General features: G+C 38.1%; 1 protein-coding gene across 2 annotated transcripts; it reads left to right on the plus strand.

The window, feature by feature from the left end:
* The first annotated feature begins 50 nt into the window (after positions 1-50).
* LOC133562289 (coiled-coil domain-containing protein 127-like) lies at positions 51-16,284 on the plus strand. 2 transcript variants are annotated; one of them, XM_061916320.1, is made up of 4 exons: positions 51-129; positions 2,772-2,906; positions 3,972-4,216; positions 14,384-16,284. In XM_061916320.1, exons 2-4 carry the CDS (start codon positions 2,777-2,779, stop codon positions 14,828-14,830), a joined length of 822 nt encoding a protein of 273 aa, XP_061772304.1. In that variant the 5' UTR covers positions 51-129; positions 2,772-2,776; the 3' UTR covers positions 14,831-16,284. The 2 variants fall into 2 exon arrangements, with proteins under 2 accessions (XP_061772304.1, XP_061772302.1); XM_061916318.1 differs by having other exon boundaries at positions 52-129; positions 2,769-2,906.
* Positions 16,285-16,733: the final 449 nt, after the last annotated feature.

Here is a 16,733-nt window from a genome sequence, read left to right on the forward strand (position 1 = left end):
ATTTATTTTGTAATACATCTTATTGAAATGCCCCCACCGACTGAGACGAACCAGGCATCGCGTTACATTGTATAACCTGCCTGGGCGTGCAGGAACTAATGTAGAAGTGACCTAGACTTTCCTTTGAAGGTGAGACACAACACCTTAAACACTATACTTTTAAAAAGACTCGACAACCTTTTGGGCTCACAAAAGCTATTAAGCCCCGTTTATTTTTAAATGAATTACTCCTAGTGTGTATGAGCACTTTTACGCTGACGGGTTAGCTAGCGTATTAGCTTTTAGCTAGCCCCGTTTGCAGTTACCCTGGGCTGTCGAGCAAGGTGTAATGTTGTTGTTTGGGTTGCTGATCAGCATTACAAAAAAATATCTGCTGCTGTGTACATAATTTTTCCACAGGCCCCCCACGCATTAGGATATATATATTTTTTTTACATCAGTGACTTGAAGTTAGCCTTATAAAATAGCATGTATAGCAGGGGTGTCAAACGTACGGGCCGCGGGCCGGATTAGGCCCGCGAACAGGTTTTATCCGGCCCGCGGGATGAGTTTGCTAAGTATACAAATTAACCTAAAAATTTTGAATGAAAGAAACAGCTTTTCTACATGTGTCTACTGGATGTTGCAATAGCAATTCTTTGTATCTCTGGATGATGGTACATATGTACAAAATAAACCACATGATATTAGTACATCAATCGAGGAAAATGATCAAACTACATACATGGCATACTGTAATTAGATTTTGATATTATTTTATCTTGATAGATTGAAAATGAACACCTTTGAGCTGATGAACATTATCACATCATTCATTCAGAAAATATAAATAATGACAAATAAAGATAGAATACTATTAACCGCAACATGTAAGTGTAAAATAACAACAACATTATGATTTGTACATTTTCAGAATGTGATTCTTCTATTTTTAAACACAGAAAACAATCTGAAGGTGTCTTTATTTTTAAGTTATCATGCAGGGAATTTACCAGTCCGGCCCACTTGGGAGTAGATTTTTCTTCATGTGGCCCCTGATCTAAAATGAGTTTGACACCCCTGATGTATAGTAAGTAAACAAGAAAGTGACTCACTGGCGCATAATCATACAACCAGTGTAGATGTAAAATGGTAAATCATATCAGTCAATTCATTAACAGGGTTTCGGCGGGTCTTTAAAAATCTTTAAATAGATTTTGTGAAAATCATTATTAATTCAATTAATAATTACACTACAAAGCATTGAATACAAAGAAAAAAATCATACGAATGCAATTGGCAACAAAAAGACAACAAAACAAGCCAACGGGCCTAGTTTTTCCAATTTGGGAAACATGCACTTCAAGATGTTAAATGTTTAGTGAATTGCACTATTTGCTAACAACTATTGAGAGTCTTTTTGATGTTTACATATTCAGGATAATTAAGTTCGAGTACTCCAGCTTCCTCCTACCTCCAAAGACATGAAATCGGTTGATTGGCAACATTAAATTGGCCCTCGTGTGTGAATGTGAGTGTGATCCTTGTCCGTCTCTCTGTGTTAGCCCTGCAATGAGGTGGCGAATTGTCCAGGGTGTACACTGCCTTCTGTCCGACTGCTGCTGGGATAGGCTCCAGCACCCCCTGCAAACCTGAGAGGGACAAGCAGTAGAAAATGGATGGAAGGTATTAACCTTCCATTAAAATGGTAACATGTACTAAATAAAGAAACATTTTTTATTGTGTTTGAAATAGTTACTTGCATTGTTATTATTACATATTATGATTACATTAGTGCTCAATTCAGCCACAGTTAATCATGTAAACATTTTCAACTATTCAACATTATCATTTTCAAATGCTTAGAATTTTGTCGGTAGAGACAATGGTATGCTGTATGTCTTCTATAACACGATCTGCTGAAGGACAGTACGGGCATTTAAATTGTTTTAAGTTGCATTAAATTAGATTTTCCGATACCTGCAGAAACCCTGTTTAATGTAAACATGCCACTTAACTTCATGATCATATGCAAAACAATTGCAAGTACATCAGGGCTATCCAAAGTGTGGCTTGTTTTTATTTGGCCCGCACCCTATTCCTAAAATGTACATTGAATATGGCACGCATCACAACGTCACAGAAGATTAGCTACAGCCTGACACGATATTTTGAAATTTGTAACGTTCTCAAATAGAGGCTATTGTACTAATAAACCTGTAACACAAGGATGTAGTCTTTTCTATTTACATAAGCATTTTTTAACCTTTTTGACTTAGGGGCTTAACTTTTCCACTACAGAGGGGCCTGGGCCCCAGTTAAATATTAACACTAAATTATTTATCTTACTCTTGATTTTAATCATATTCAATAATAATATCTAACATATTTACAGTTTAACAGAATAACCCTTGTCAAATGATATGAAACAATGTGTTTTAATCACAAATATGTATTTTTTAAAACACAAACCCTATGCTTAAGTCAGACTGAAAAATAACTACCAAACAACTGTACTACACAAGAAGGGACTGATCATCAATCAAAGTTTACTTTTATAGACTTTAATCACAAATGTCTCAGAGGACTGCACAAGCCACAACTACATCCTGTGCTCAGATTCCACAATAGGGCAAGAAAAAAACTCAACCCAATGGTAAAGTGAAACCCTGGTTGGGACAGCAGATTGGGTGAACGGTGTAATGGATGCTGAGTGGATACGGTTTATTATATGAGAGTCCAGTCCATTGTGGGGCCAGCAAAGTATCCTCTTGTTGCATCTGTGACAGCAGCCTACATGAACAACCTGAATGACCCCCCTCGATGGAACATTCAACCAGACCAAAGAGAAGGAGGGGCTGGAGGGGGAGATGGCAACCAATGGAACTATGCACTGCTGGTCCCTATGCTTGGACTGGCTGCATTTCGTAAGTTACACAAGGGTGTGTGCAGAGAAGTTTGTCCTGCGTGAGAGTCAAGTGAATGTCGACCGCAACAAAACGGACAATGTGCACATCACATACGCCAGCATATATGCGTATGCTTAACTAGACTAACTATATACCAATTTGGTTGCTCCACAACACAACTTCTATGTCACAATAAATTCAATTTGCGCTTCTATGCTCCTTATTACACTTTTACCATTTGCAATCACTAGGACCTTTTTTTGTGGCATCACAAAAAACACACAACTTGCACTTGTTTTTAGTTACTAATTTAGAACTGAAATTTCTCAAGATATGCTGAATGGATGTTGTCACAAGTTTTTAGGATTTATTGGCATATCATCACAGAATTGTTGAGTGTAATAATAATGTACGATTGGGGCCTTAAAATTTGGATCAAATCACTAAAGGAAGTCATTAAATGTCGTAGAACTGTGGGGGCGGTGGGTGTAACACCATCGTCTTTTTTGCATAGTTGGCCATGACAAAAATGCATGTCATTCTAATGGAGGCTGTAGGAGACAAAAGTAGGAAAAAACATGAAAAGCGAAACATATGTTCAGAAATTAACTTTGATATGTCGCTTCCTTTTGTGCTTTTTTTAATATCAAAGGGAAGACTTACCCGCCTGTGAAAAAGAGGTTGGGGGTGGGTGTGAGGTTTGTTAAGACAGTGTTAATGATGCTGTTTACTGTATGGAGTTGGAACAACAAGCTCCATTCAATCAGAGTTCCATTACAATGTGTTTATTAGCGAGGGCGACAGGTAGCGCCAAATCTATCAGTGGTGACTGTATTTGTTCCAAGGAGCAAAAAAATATATATATATATCAAAAACACACTAGACTTTATTTTGTACTGTACTGTTATGGATCCGATACAGGTAGTAATTCTGACCTAGATAAAGTCCAAATGCCATTCATTAATATATTTATGATATTTGTGATTTGTAATTGTGATACAATGCAGTTGCCGTGGCTCTTGGAATTTTTAAAAATAAATAGCTGAGACCAAGAACAGAACTAAACACCTGTTCCATATTCAGGTTGGATCTGGAGCCGGGAGTCTCAAAGAGAGATCGACAATGTCAAATCCCAGTATGACAAGGATGTGTCCATAGTAAAAAGTGAGATGGAGGAGAGGTACCAGGAGACACTGACAGAAAGACGCAGAGCAGCGGCTTCCTTGGAGCTGGAGCTGGAGAAGGAGAGACAGAGGGTGCAAGGCTACAGACAGGCCATGATCTCCCAGAGCCAGCAGCTGGTAGAAGAACGCAAACGGTTACAGAAGGTAACTTATTGTTCTAAGGCTGGTATACAGCTAAATCATTACTAAATCTTAAGAGATTTTCTCAGCTGTTACAGACTCCTCACATAAAGACAAAAATCAGGCATTGAGCAGTTTTAAACTATGGTGTGCTACGATAAAATCAACACAGCACACACAACGATTCTGTCCCACGAGGGACAGCCTGACTTCAAGCCTAAAATCTCACATGAACAAACATGATCTTTAAGAATGGGCATTATCGATCTAAATATAGATAGTATCCATACCAATCCGGTCAGTATCTGATACTAGAGTGGTTGGATTGTTACGTTTGCTGCGGTTTTTCTTTTATACGTCCAGCAAATTGCTAAATTTTCCTCAGAGTTTTAATGCAACTGCAGCGTCTCCTCTCATCTGTAAGTGAAAACAGTGTTATTTTTCACAAATATCCTTGTTTGTTTCATGTCTTGAGGGCTCTCAAAATGTCAGAAAATGTGTTCAGAAGGTTGTAAACTGTTTTTTATTGTTCGAGCTATTAAAAATATATTTTATTTATAATTCATGATTCCTACCCGGCAGAAATTAATTTAGGGCCCTATACTCCCATTTGCGCTTAAGTATTTTTTACACGCTTGAGGTTACGCATGGTCCTCTTATTCATATTCTCCCATCCAGCCTGGGGACACGCCTACCCCAAGTAAGTGAGGCAAAAGTGCGGAAGTCTGGACTTAATGTCGGATCATTATTAATGAGGCGGACTTTGCCGTGACTCCTTTTTCTTAGCTTGCGTGACTGGCGGAGAGTGGAGTTGTACTATGCAGCCATCCATTTGATTATAAATGTCATTGATATAATAAACATCATCCTCTTGTGTATTAAGTTCAATGTACGCATCTTAATGCAGTCCAACTTCTGAGGATTAAGCAATATTTTAGTAACATAACATTGACTTTAGTAAAAGTGAGTCACTATTATAAAACAAAATCAATGAAACCAGTTGTCCTTTCAAATGTAACAAACGTGGGGAAGGGTTTAATAAAGGCAGTATGGCTTCACACTTAAGTGTAAAAAGCAACCACTGATAGTTCAGACAATTTTTTGATTAATGGGGTTGTAACAATTCGTTTTAACATTATGATTCAGAATTTATGATAGCGATTCATAGGCACCGTTATTGTTTTAGACGGCCACGATCCAAAATTATTCAGGGAGTTGAAATTGATTCAATAACTTTTTAGGTAAAAAAGAAAAAATGTGACTGAAAAAATACTGCATACTGGACACCCCAGGTGAATTTTCTTATATTCCTGTTATTTATTGTAAGGGAATTGGATATACCGTATTTCCTTGAATTGCCGCCGGGGCGCTAATTAATTTAAAACCTCTTCTCACGCCTGCGCTTACCAAAGGCATGCGGTGAAAGTAAGCATGCGCTAATTATTTTAAAACCTTTTCTCACTACGGCAATTACCAAAGGTATGCAGTAAAAATTTGAGTGTGATGTAAGCTTGGACCTTAAATCCTACTGAATAGCTCTTAATCTTCTTCCCTTTATGTGATTTCAAATTACCGGTATTGAAACCAGCCTCCTCCATTTTAAAAATGATGACAGGGGAAGTGTCACTCGTGACGTCACGAGTTTGACCAGGCGCTAATACTAAGCATGCCCTAATTATTTTGGGAAGCGAGTTTGACCCGGCAGTAATTCAAGGCAGGCGCATACTATATGCCCTGCGGCAATTCAAGGAAATACGGTAATCGAATAATGCAGTGGTTGTCAAAAAATGTTTCACCAAGTACCACCTCAGAAAACACTTGACCCGCCCAGTACCACCATAATGACCGACATTAAAATACAGTAGCGTAGTAGGCCCAAATATTCATTAAAAACAAAACATATTTTATTTCATTAGTATGTTTAATTTTTGGCCACTGCAACAATACAGTTTGAATTCTAACAGTATGAATATAGAAATAAAACATATTAGTAACTTTTAAATAGTATTTGTAACGGACTGGGTTCTCTGTTATGCTCCACTTGTAGTTTATTAAATGTTTAACTGGTGTGTTACATGCAGCTTTCTCTGCTAATGTTTATTTTTACATGTGTTTTACGTGTTGATTGGCATGAAGGCTGGGAAAGGGCAGATGTGAGCAGGGAATGTGGAAAATGTTTGTTTATAACGCATGTTGGGTGATTTTTATTTTGGTGTGGACTGCGGCCTACAGTAGTCGGGTCGTAACGACTTTCAGTGAAAGCTGACCAACTTTTGATAACGGCTTGAGTCACGTCATTACAATATCTAGCAGCCCTTTGCTTTTAAATAAGCACAGTGTTGAGTTTGACTGGTACGACTTTTATTTCTCGTGAAACTAAAGCACAAACACAAATACATTACTATAATCTCTTGACATAATAGCACAATCACTCAAAGCTTCACACAATGATATTTAAATGTTGACGGTTTATACACAAATTTATAATGAACCCCCACTTGAATTTATTATCCATCCATCCATTTGGCGGAAGGTGGCGTACACCCTGGACTAGTTGCCGCTCATCGCAGGGCCAACACAGATAGACAGACAACATTCACACTCACATTCACACACTAGGGCCAATTTAGTGTTGCCAATCAACCTATCCCCAGGTGCATGTCTTTGGAGGTGGGAGGAAGCCGGAGTACCCGGAGGGAACCCACGCATTCACGGGGAGAACATGCAAACTCCACACAGAAAGATCCTGAGCCCGGGATTGAACCCAGGACTACTCAGGACCTTCGTATTGTGAGGCAGATGCACTAACCCCTCTTCCACCGTGACTCTAATTATATTTATCACATTTCTTTAAAAGCACACATTCCAAGAACTTGGAATGACCAAAATATCACGCACACTCATGTAACTCTTTAACGTGGAATAAATGACACACCACTAATCATATTTAAGCCACATATCTTTCTTTACCTACTAGACGGTGCAAGTATTGGCCTTATAGCACTTCTGCTTTAACATTTATTCCTATACATAACACTTGACTTATCTGCTGTCCAACCAAAAAGCTGGCTGTGCGTCTGCGCTTCCGTGCTGTAACTAGCCTGTCAAACTTTCGTGCGTCTATTTATCTTCTTCCTTTAACTCGACATGTGGGCTGACCCATGCACATGAATACAACAAATCACAATCTGCTTTCTTGGCCGCTTCATAACCCAGTAACATGAATACAAAATAACAATCAGCTCCATTGTACACTTCAAAACTCTGTAACTCGATTTAAAATATATATACAAAAATAATGCGTGGGCCACTTACAATTTCATTGATTCTTTGACGCACCACTAGATAGAGCTTGCGTACCACAATTTTAGTTTGTGGATAAAAACAAGCAAGCAAAACAATAATTAATGGCCGATGCATTCACATCTTATTTGAATAAAGTGCAACCAACACTTTAGGTTGAATTAACAAGTGGAAACCTTTTCTGCTCACATTTTTAATATTCAAGCACTTTTCAATAAAAGTACATACAGTACCCAACATTAAAACATAATTTACCTGCTAAATAAAGTTCCCCGACCTGGCGTCACAATGGACAGCGTCCCAGGTGTGCGGAAGCATGTAGGCCCCCTCATCCCTGTTGATGGTGTTGGCCCCTCGCTTCCTAATTTCCATAGCCTCCTTCATCCATCCCTTGTATTTGTTTTGGATTAAATGAGTTTTCCTTTGGTACAATTTGTTGTCGCTTCATGGTGTGTTTCGGAAGTCGTTTTTTCCTCTGTCGCTTCTTTTGCAGCTTATTGCAGCTTAAAGTTGTTTTCCGGCTTCATATTGTTGTTTGTATTTCTTGTGGGTTTTGCAATAAGTCTGGTTTCTCAAATAATTTAGCTCACAATTAACTTTCCACAACCCTAAGAAACACTTTAATCTCATCCTGATAGATTTTTTTTTTTTTTTAACAGATTAACACACCTAGATAATGCGATTGGTAACAAGTTCTTTGACAAATGACTTATTACCTATCCCCGTGGAGGACCATTACGCCATTCTTTACTACATTCACAGGTGAAAAACAACAAGCTGGTTGGTTTGGGGAGGGTTTATCTTTACACCAACAAGGAAAAAGTAAAAATATAGAAGCTGCGGTAAATCAATATTTTTAAAGTATATGATAAAATATAAACCTACCGTTTATTTAGACTCCTGATTCCCATACCAATCGTCCATGAGTAAGATCGGCCAATAAAATTACATGTGCTAACTTTTATTATTTTTAATGTATTTATGCTGAGCACTTTTGACTGTAGGGCTGCACAATGAATCGACATTAGGCTTTTAATTAGTGCGATAACCAAACCGCAAGAGGCATTTTTTGTCTCCTCCGCCTTCCCTGGCATTTTAGTGACAGACATGTTCGCCAATCAGAATTGTTGAGACTTGTGTCCTTTGCCTCCTGGCCAGTCAAGAGTTTGAAGGAAACAGCAAGTTTGTGTGTGCTGCAGTGGAGTGCAGCCAGTACGCTAATAACAAACACCACTTGCACCTTGGGAAAAAGTAACATGGCTTTCTTCAATGGCTATTTTTGCAGTTTTATGCATTAATATGTACAAAAAATAAAAATTACATATCAAATCGCCATTTTGGAGATAACAGTTGCTAGATTTCTCAAAATCTAGCAGACCTAATTACAGTTTAGAAATTCCAATACAATATTTTAACTACTTCCTTATACTCTTTAATAACATACAATTGTTTGATCAAAACAAAGTCAATAGTACACAATAACTAAAATAAAGCAAAAACTACAAACCTTTTGTAGTCTCATTTAAATCATTTGCTTTTTACCCAAAGTCTTGAATTTGCGAACAAAAACGAAAACAAAAATCTAACAAAATAAAAATATTGATACAATCCCTGGAGTATTGACCATATTCAGATATTCCAATTCATATGGTTTTTAATTTCATGTTAATATCTGTTTACTTATTATGTTTTATAAAGGGGGCTTAACTGCTAGCTAGCCTAGCATGCCTGCCACTGCTTGCTCCTTGTTTAGCAAATTACGTCCATCCATCCATTTTCTACCGCTTGTTCCCTTTCGGGGTCGCGGGGGGCGCTGGCGCCTGTCTCGGCTGCGGTCGGGCGGAGGGCGGGGTGCACCCTGCACAAGTCGCCACCTCATCGCAGGGCCAACACAGATAGACAGACAACATTCACACTCACATTCACACACTAGGTATACTTTAAAATTATACTACAAATGCAGTTTATTTGCTGTGAAGGAAGTGATTATTATTATTGTTTCAGTGCAGTGTCTCCACATGTTTTATGGAGATACACAATTAAATAAATGAATCGATCAAAGTTAATTTGTACAGCCCTTAATCACAAGTGCCTCAAAGGGCTGCTAGCTCGTCAGGGGGACTAAAAAAATACAGTGTCAACCAGAGAGGATCAGCGTTTGTGATTGCCATTAATTAGAAATGTCAATTGCATACTTTTTCATGAAAAATCGACGGTTGTTCATGGGTGGCTGATCAATCAGCACATACCTAAGTACATCCATACATGGAATCAATACATAGTAAAAACCATACATGGATGTTGAACTAGTTAGTAGGCAATAATAATAAATAGCAGTAGATTATGACTTCAAGACTGAATCAATCTCATGTATTTAAATCAACCACGAGCATATTTATACTTGATTTAGTGGTATAAGAATTAAACATTCATATCCAACAATTAAGACAACAGGGACATATAAACCAGCAAATTCTATTTGTAGTTGGTAATAGTAAATAGTTCAAGCAGTTTATCAAAATAACAATTTGTTTTTTTTATGTCATTGATGATTATAAAAAACACAAGTGTCATTTAATCACATTAAAACATCCTCTCGTAACTGAGCAACACAGGAAGTGATCACTGATCAGTGGGAGTGACACGCTAACAGCCAATCAGGTAACAGTATTAACGGAGTGGCGCAGTGGGAGAGTGGCCGTGCGCAACCCGAGGGTCACTGGTTCAAATCCCACCTAGAACCAACCTTGTCATGTCCGTTGTGTCCTGAGCAAGACACTTCACCCTTGCTCCTGATGGGTGCTGGTTGGCGCCTTGCATGGCAGCTCCCTCCATCAGTGTGTGAATGTGTGTGTGAATGGGTAAATGTGGAAGTAGTGTCAAAGCGCTTTGAGTACCTTGAAGGTAGAAAAGCGCTATACAAGTACAACCCATTTATCATTTATTTATCATTTAATATACATGAAAAAAATAAAACTTTACATTTGAAAAAGATGTATCAATCCAAGTAATGCTTGTCAAGGGAACGTGTGCCGTATGCGCTCTACAAAAGATTGTTCTTCATTCCTAGATGTAAATAGTAACGCTGTAGATGTTTTTCATTTGTTTATGCATTTTAAATGAATAAATAAAAAGTCAGCTAAAAATGTAGTCAATGGAGGCTCTCTAATCCTCCCACAAACCCTCTAAGTAACCATTCAAAATCCACCAACAATACTCTATATACAAATCATGACCTGAATATTAACCACATATTAGCGATGTTATTATTATGAGCATTAATGCAGACAAACTATTTTATAGCGGAAAATGGACACACAGCTCAGTCAACCTCTGCTGCTTTACTGTGAGCTGGCCGCGGTGTCCTGTTGCTCTTGCATTATCGCGTTTGGCTCGTCAAAGTTATTCTAGATTATACTATTATACTTCTTATCTGGATAATAAGAGGATTTAGCCATAAATCTAGAACTTATTCATCTTTGACATTCAATGTATACCCGGAGATGGAGACAAACATACACAACCGAAGACAGTGTCTGCCGGGAGACTCCCTTGTTAACCCTTTGTGTGCATCATGGTTAATTCTTCATATACACTGGGAGATATGGACATCCTATCAGTTGTCATCACAGTAACAGCAGACGTACGTTAAGCTTTCATTTTATTATGTTTGCAGTTGGTATTTGTTGTTTAGCACTTAGCAATACATGCATAGTGCAGAGCTTCTAAAACTTGTAGCTCATCCTCCTTATATTCAGGATCAACAATATAAGGTTCTGATGATAATTTCTCCCAAAGTAATTGTTATTGGCGCTCACAAATCTGAATTGTTGTGGGTGATGAAGGGATCTGCGATTCCCACCTCTACGTCACACATTGATGTCTCTGTCTTGCTCATTATCTCTCCAAATGGCTGAGGAATCTCTGTGAGATTGATGCTATTTTGATCATATTTATTTACAAACCCCGTTTCCATATGAGTTGGGAAATTGTGTTAGATGTAAATATAAACGGAATACAATGATTTGCAAATTATTTTCAACCCATATTCAATTGAATGCACTACCAAGACAAGATATTTGATGTTCAAACTCATAAGCATTATTTTTTTTTTGCAACTAATAATTAACTTAGAATTTGATGGCTGCAGCACGTGCCAAAGTAGTTGGGAAAGGAAATGTTCACCACTGTGTTACATCACTCAATAAGCGTTTGGGAACTGAGGAAAGTAATTGTTGAAGCTTTGAAAGTGGAATTGTTTCCCATTCTTGTTTTATGTAGAGCTTCAGTCGTTCTACAGTCCGGGTTCTCGGCTGTCGTATTTCACGCTTCATAATGCGCCACACATTTTCGATGGGAGGCAGGTCTGGACTGCAGGCGGGCCAGGAAAGTACACGCACTCTTTTTTTACGAAGCCACACTGTTGTAACACCTGCTGAATGTGGCTTGGCATTGTCTTGCTGAAATAAGCAGGGGCGTCCATGAAAAAGACAGCACTTGTTCCAAAACCTGCATGTACCTTTCAGCATTAATAGTGCCTTCACAGATGTGTAAATTACCCATGCCTTGGAGACTAATGCACCCCCATACCAGATGCTGGCTTTTGAACTTTGCGCAAATAACAGTCTGGATGGTTAGCTTCCCCTATGGTCCAGATGACACAATGTAAAATATTTCCAAAAACAATTTGAAATGTGGACTTGTCAAACCACAGAACACTTTTCCACTTTGCATCAGTCCATCTTAGATGATCTCGGGCCCAGAGAAGCCGGCGGCGTTTCTGGATGTTGATAAATAGCTTTCGCTTTGCATAGTAAAGCTTTCACTTGCACTTACAGATGTAGCGACAAACTGTATTTAGTGACAGTGGTTTTCTGAAGTGTTCCTGAGCCCATGTGGTGATATCCTTTAGAGATTGATGTAGTTTTTTAATACAGTGCCGTCTGAGGGATCGAAGGTCACGGTTGGTTTCCTGCCATGCCGCTTACGTGGAGTGATTTCTCCAGATTCTCTGAACCTTTTGATGATATTATGGACCGTAGATGTTGAAATCCCAAAATTTCTTGCAATTGCACTTTGAGAAACATTCTTAAACTGTTTGACTATTTGCTCATGCATTTTTGGACAAAGGGGTGTACCTCACCTCATCCTTTCTTGTGAAAGACTGAGCATTATTTGGGAAGCTGTTTTTAAACCCGATCATGGCACCCACCTATTCCCAATTAGCCTGCACACCTGTGGGATGTTCCAAAAAAGTGTTGGATGAGCATTCCTCAACTTTATCAGTATTTATTGCCACCTTTCCCAACTTCTTTGTCACATGTTGCTGGCATCAAATTCTAAAGTTAATGATTATTTCATTATTTAAAAATGTTTATCGGTTTGAACATCAAATATGTTGTCTTTGTAGTGCATTCACCTGAATATGGGATGAAAATTGCAAATCATTGTATTCCGTTTATATTTACATCTAACACAATTTCCCAACTCATATGGAAATGGGGTTTTTACTTGCAAACTTTGTACGTCCTTTGGTGTCATACATCAGATATATATGTTTGGTGTCATACATCAGATTTATTTGATTGATTGATTCTTTTATTAGTAGATTGCACAGTTCAGTACATATTCCGTACAATTGACCACTAAATGGTAACACCAGAATAAGTTTTTCAACTTGTTTAAGTCGCGGTCCACGTTAATCAATTCATGGTATGGGTTGGGATAATAGTTTCCATATAGAGGGATATTTTTTTCTACTCTGCTGGTACTTTACATCAAATGAGAGAATGCTGCGCAGCCAGAATCCGCGCAACTTTTTTCACTTGCGCACATTGCTGGATAGGATCCTTATTGTGGTCATGTTCTAAACCAACTGACAGCAATAAGCAAGGGACAACTGAATTACATTCTTTAAGACTGTTGTATTTGTTTATAAAAACATTTTTATTTGTAGTACATATTATGTTCTAATAATCAACTAACTCAGGAGAAATTCATAAAATTATTCAATGATGACGTTTCAAGTCAAAAAGTGTTGCTATCGGAATCAGTTTTAGCCATACTAGCCTTGTATTTTCTTGGTATCGATCAGGTACCAAGTGTCATGAATTGATACCAGGTACCATGAATTGATTAACGTGGACCCCGACTTAAACAAGTTGAAAAACTTATTCGGTTGTTACCATTTAGTAGTCAATTGTACGGAATATGTACTGTACTGACCCCGAAAGGGAATAAGCGGTAGAAAATGGATGGATGGATGGATGTACTGTACTGTGCAATCTACTAATAAAAGTATCAATCAATCAATCAATCGCCTACCACTAATGATCCAACAAAATTGGAAGAACCACAGGGAAAATAACATTTTAAAAAATGTTTTTTTTTTTTTTCAATCCCCAAACTAAAAAAAAAAAAAACAGTGGAAAAAGTTATGACTGTGTTAACACAAAATTTATGATCTACTGAGCGAGCTAGACGTTATAGTACATTTTCAACAAGGAATCTGCAATTTTTTTTATTTATTTTTTTTGCTTAATTAATTTCTGTAACAAACACATCACTATACAGCCAGCGATGACTCGGAAGGCATCCCCACAGAAACAAGTTCCAACCGTTTTGAGTTTTGATTGTAAATATTGAACAAGTCTATAATTCATGATTGTTTTGGAGCCAATTATTGGGACAAATTCACACTTAACACACCTCAGACAACAAGACAATCCTATAAGACAATCTTTTCAGACATAAGTAAGATAAGTAGGGTGGGAGGATTAGGACAAAAACTGCCTTATTGTTTTTGTGTTTACCCCACTTTACTCACACACTCGACTGCTGCTGTATGTCTCTGTCATAGGGGAAACACCCTGTCCTCTTTTCTTCCAGGACCGTGAGAGGCTGGAAGAAGAGACGCAAAGACTTATCAAGTCTGGAGCCGCAGGGACTGTGCTGCATCACGCCCTGGAGCAACAGAACGACTGGTTCCAGAGAGCCAACACCACGCTGCGGGAGCTGGAGACTCAGCTTGTGGAGCGGCAGAACGCCTATTGTTCCCTCATCCGGCCCAGAGATAAGCGCCTGGAGATGGAGAAGAACATTCTGCTGAAGGCCGTCAAAGAGCCGGTTGCAGATGAACTTGATCTGGAGGCTGATTTGAAAGATATATTTAAGAGAGATAAGCATTGTGCTGACTTGCTTAACATGGACAAGAGGAAGAACGGAAGTCTCATGTGGGTGTATCTCAAGTACTGGCAGCTGCAGGTCACTGTTCAGAAACATAGGAGAGCCGAGCAGGCCATTCTAGGAGGAAACATGAATCCCCAAACCAAATGACGACAAGGCAATCTTTTAAGACTAAAATATTTTTTTGTATTCCCCCCACCCCCCTGCAATTTTTCACATACATTTACAATGTATTTAAAAAAAAATTAACATTAATCCAACACACGAGTAGAAAGCAGATTAATTAATGCAGAAAACGTTTTTTTAGTCAGCAATGCACACATTCAGCGACACACAGGAGCTCATTAAAGCAGGCCACAAGGTTATTCACTTGTACTTTAAAAAGCAGGAGCTGCTCCTGTCGCTGCCGTTCCAATCACGAGGCTCTTTCAGTTTTCCCGGAAATGGCCGAGAGCCCATTCTTAGCTTTCAGCTATTTTAAGTCTCAAGACTGATAAAAAAAAAATAATAGCTTTGCGTCACAACATAACAGCTCAAGCAGAATAACAATGAGCTTACACTCCCATCACAGAACTAGATGTTTAACAAGGTACATTTAGGACAAGTCTATTTTAAAACTAGTACGGTCAAATCATACATTTTTAAATCAGACTAATCACATTGGAATTTAGATTAATAATGATTAATTACAGGTTATTACTGGCTTGCCTAATTTTAAAAAGACCCCAACATTTGGACGAAAATGCATTTTTTATTGTCAGAACGTTCTTCAGGAACACTTTAAAATGTTTTACTTGAATGCACATCATTTGTTTGTTTAAAACTTGGTAACAGTTGTATCTTAAATTCTGTGTATACATGATTAATGCAATACTTTTTTGTGATTAATCACTTAAAGTTACTCTATTATTTTGCCATCTCCTATTTAAAACATACTTTTATACAGATATACTGCATTAAGTGGGGGTCCCCCGCTCCTATCTCCATCAGTTTGACAGTCTTGGAAAACATTGAATCTTTAAAAAATGTAAATCAGGAATGAATATTCGGGAATGTCTTCATGAGGGAAGTACATGCCATTTTGTCAGATTTGGAAAACGCAACATAGATCAATTGTACCCCGAATTAGGACTCACTATCTTTACCTATGAGATAAGTGTGCTTCATATAAGATGATTTCCACATTTGATACACAATGCAGGATTGAAATATTTTTCATTTAAAACAGAATTTTTGTAATTTAACTATATTTTCAATTTATGTGTGCTATGTTTTCTGAATGGACCATTTATTTTGGCTCCTCTTAGGACAAGGGCTGAAAAGGGAAGACGGGTAACAAAACACACACACTAAATTACAATCGTGAGCATCTAAATTATGTTGGACAACAGTTCGTTTTGGAATTCAGTAGATTATATTTAACTGTATTAACTATTTTATGAGAGCCAGAACTTTTATTTGGTAAAAATATTGACAATACCTGACAGTCAGCCAAACTTAAAAAGGTACAATGTTTTGTGTAGCATATCCTGGTGAATGAAAACTGGATTTAATGTTGAGATTAAAACAAAGTCCTCAAAATAAAGTTTGGTTTAAGAACTTCATCTATGTGCTTCAGTTTCCTCAACTCAAAATTAAAACTGATATATTTTTTATAACGAATGATATACATCATAATAATAATAATGGATTCGATTTATATCGCGCTTTTCTATTATCAGATACTCAAAGCGCTCACAGAGAAGTGGTAACCCATCATTCATTTACACCTGGTGGTGGTAAGCTACATATGTAGCCACAGCTTCCCTGGGGTAGACTGACGGAACCGTGGCTGCCAGTTTGCGCCTACAGCCCCTCTGACCACCACCAATCATTCATTCACCAGTGTGAGCAGCATCGGGGGCAAAGGGTGAAGTGTCTTGCTCAAGGACACAACGGCAGCGATTTGGATGTCAATAGGCATGTATTTACATGAACCGAACACTTCCAAGGGTCTTAAGTAAAACTGAGGCCCTCTTGTCCAACGACAGGAACCTTAGACCTCACCAATGTT

Source organism: Nerophis ophidion, linkage group LG11, assembly GCF_033978795.1.
Source record: "Nerophis ophidion isolate RoL-2023_Sa linkage group LG11, RoL_Noph_v1.0, whole genome shotgun sequence".
In the NCBI taxonomy this organism is placed as follows: Eukaryota; Metazoa; Chordata; class Actinopteri; order Syngnathiformes; family Syngnathidae; genus Nerophis; species Nerophis ophidion.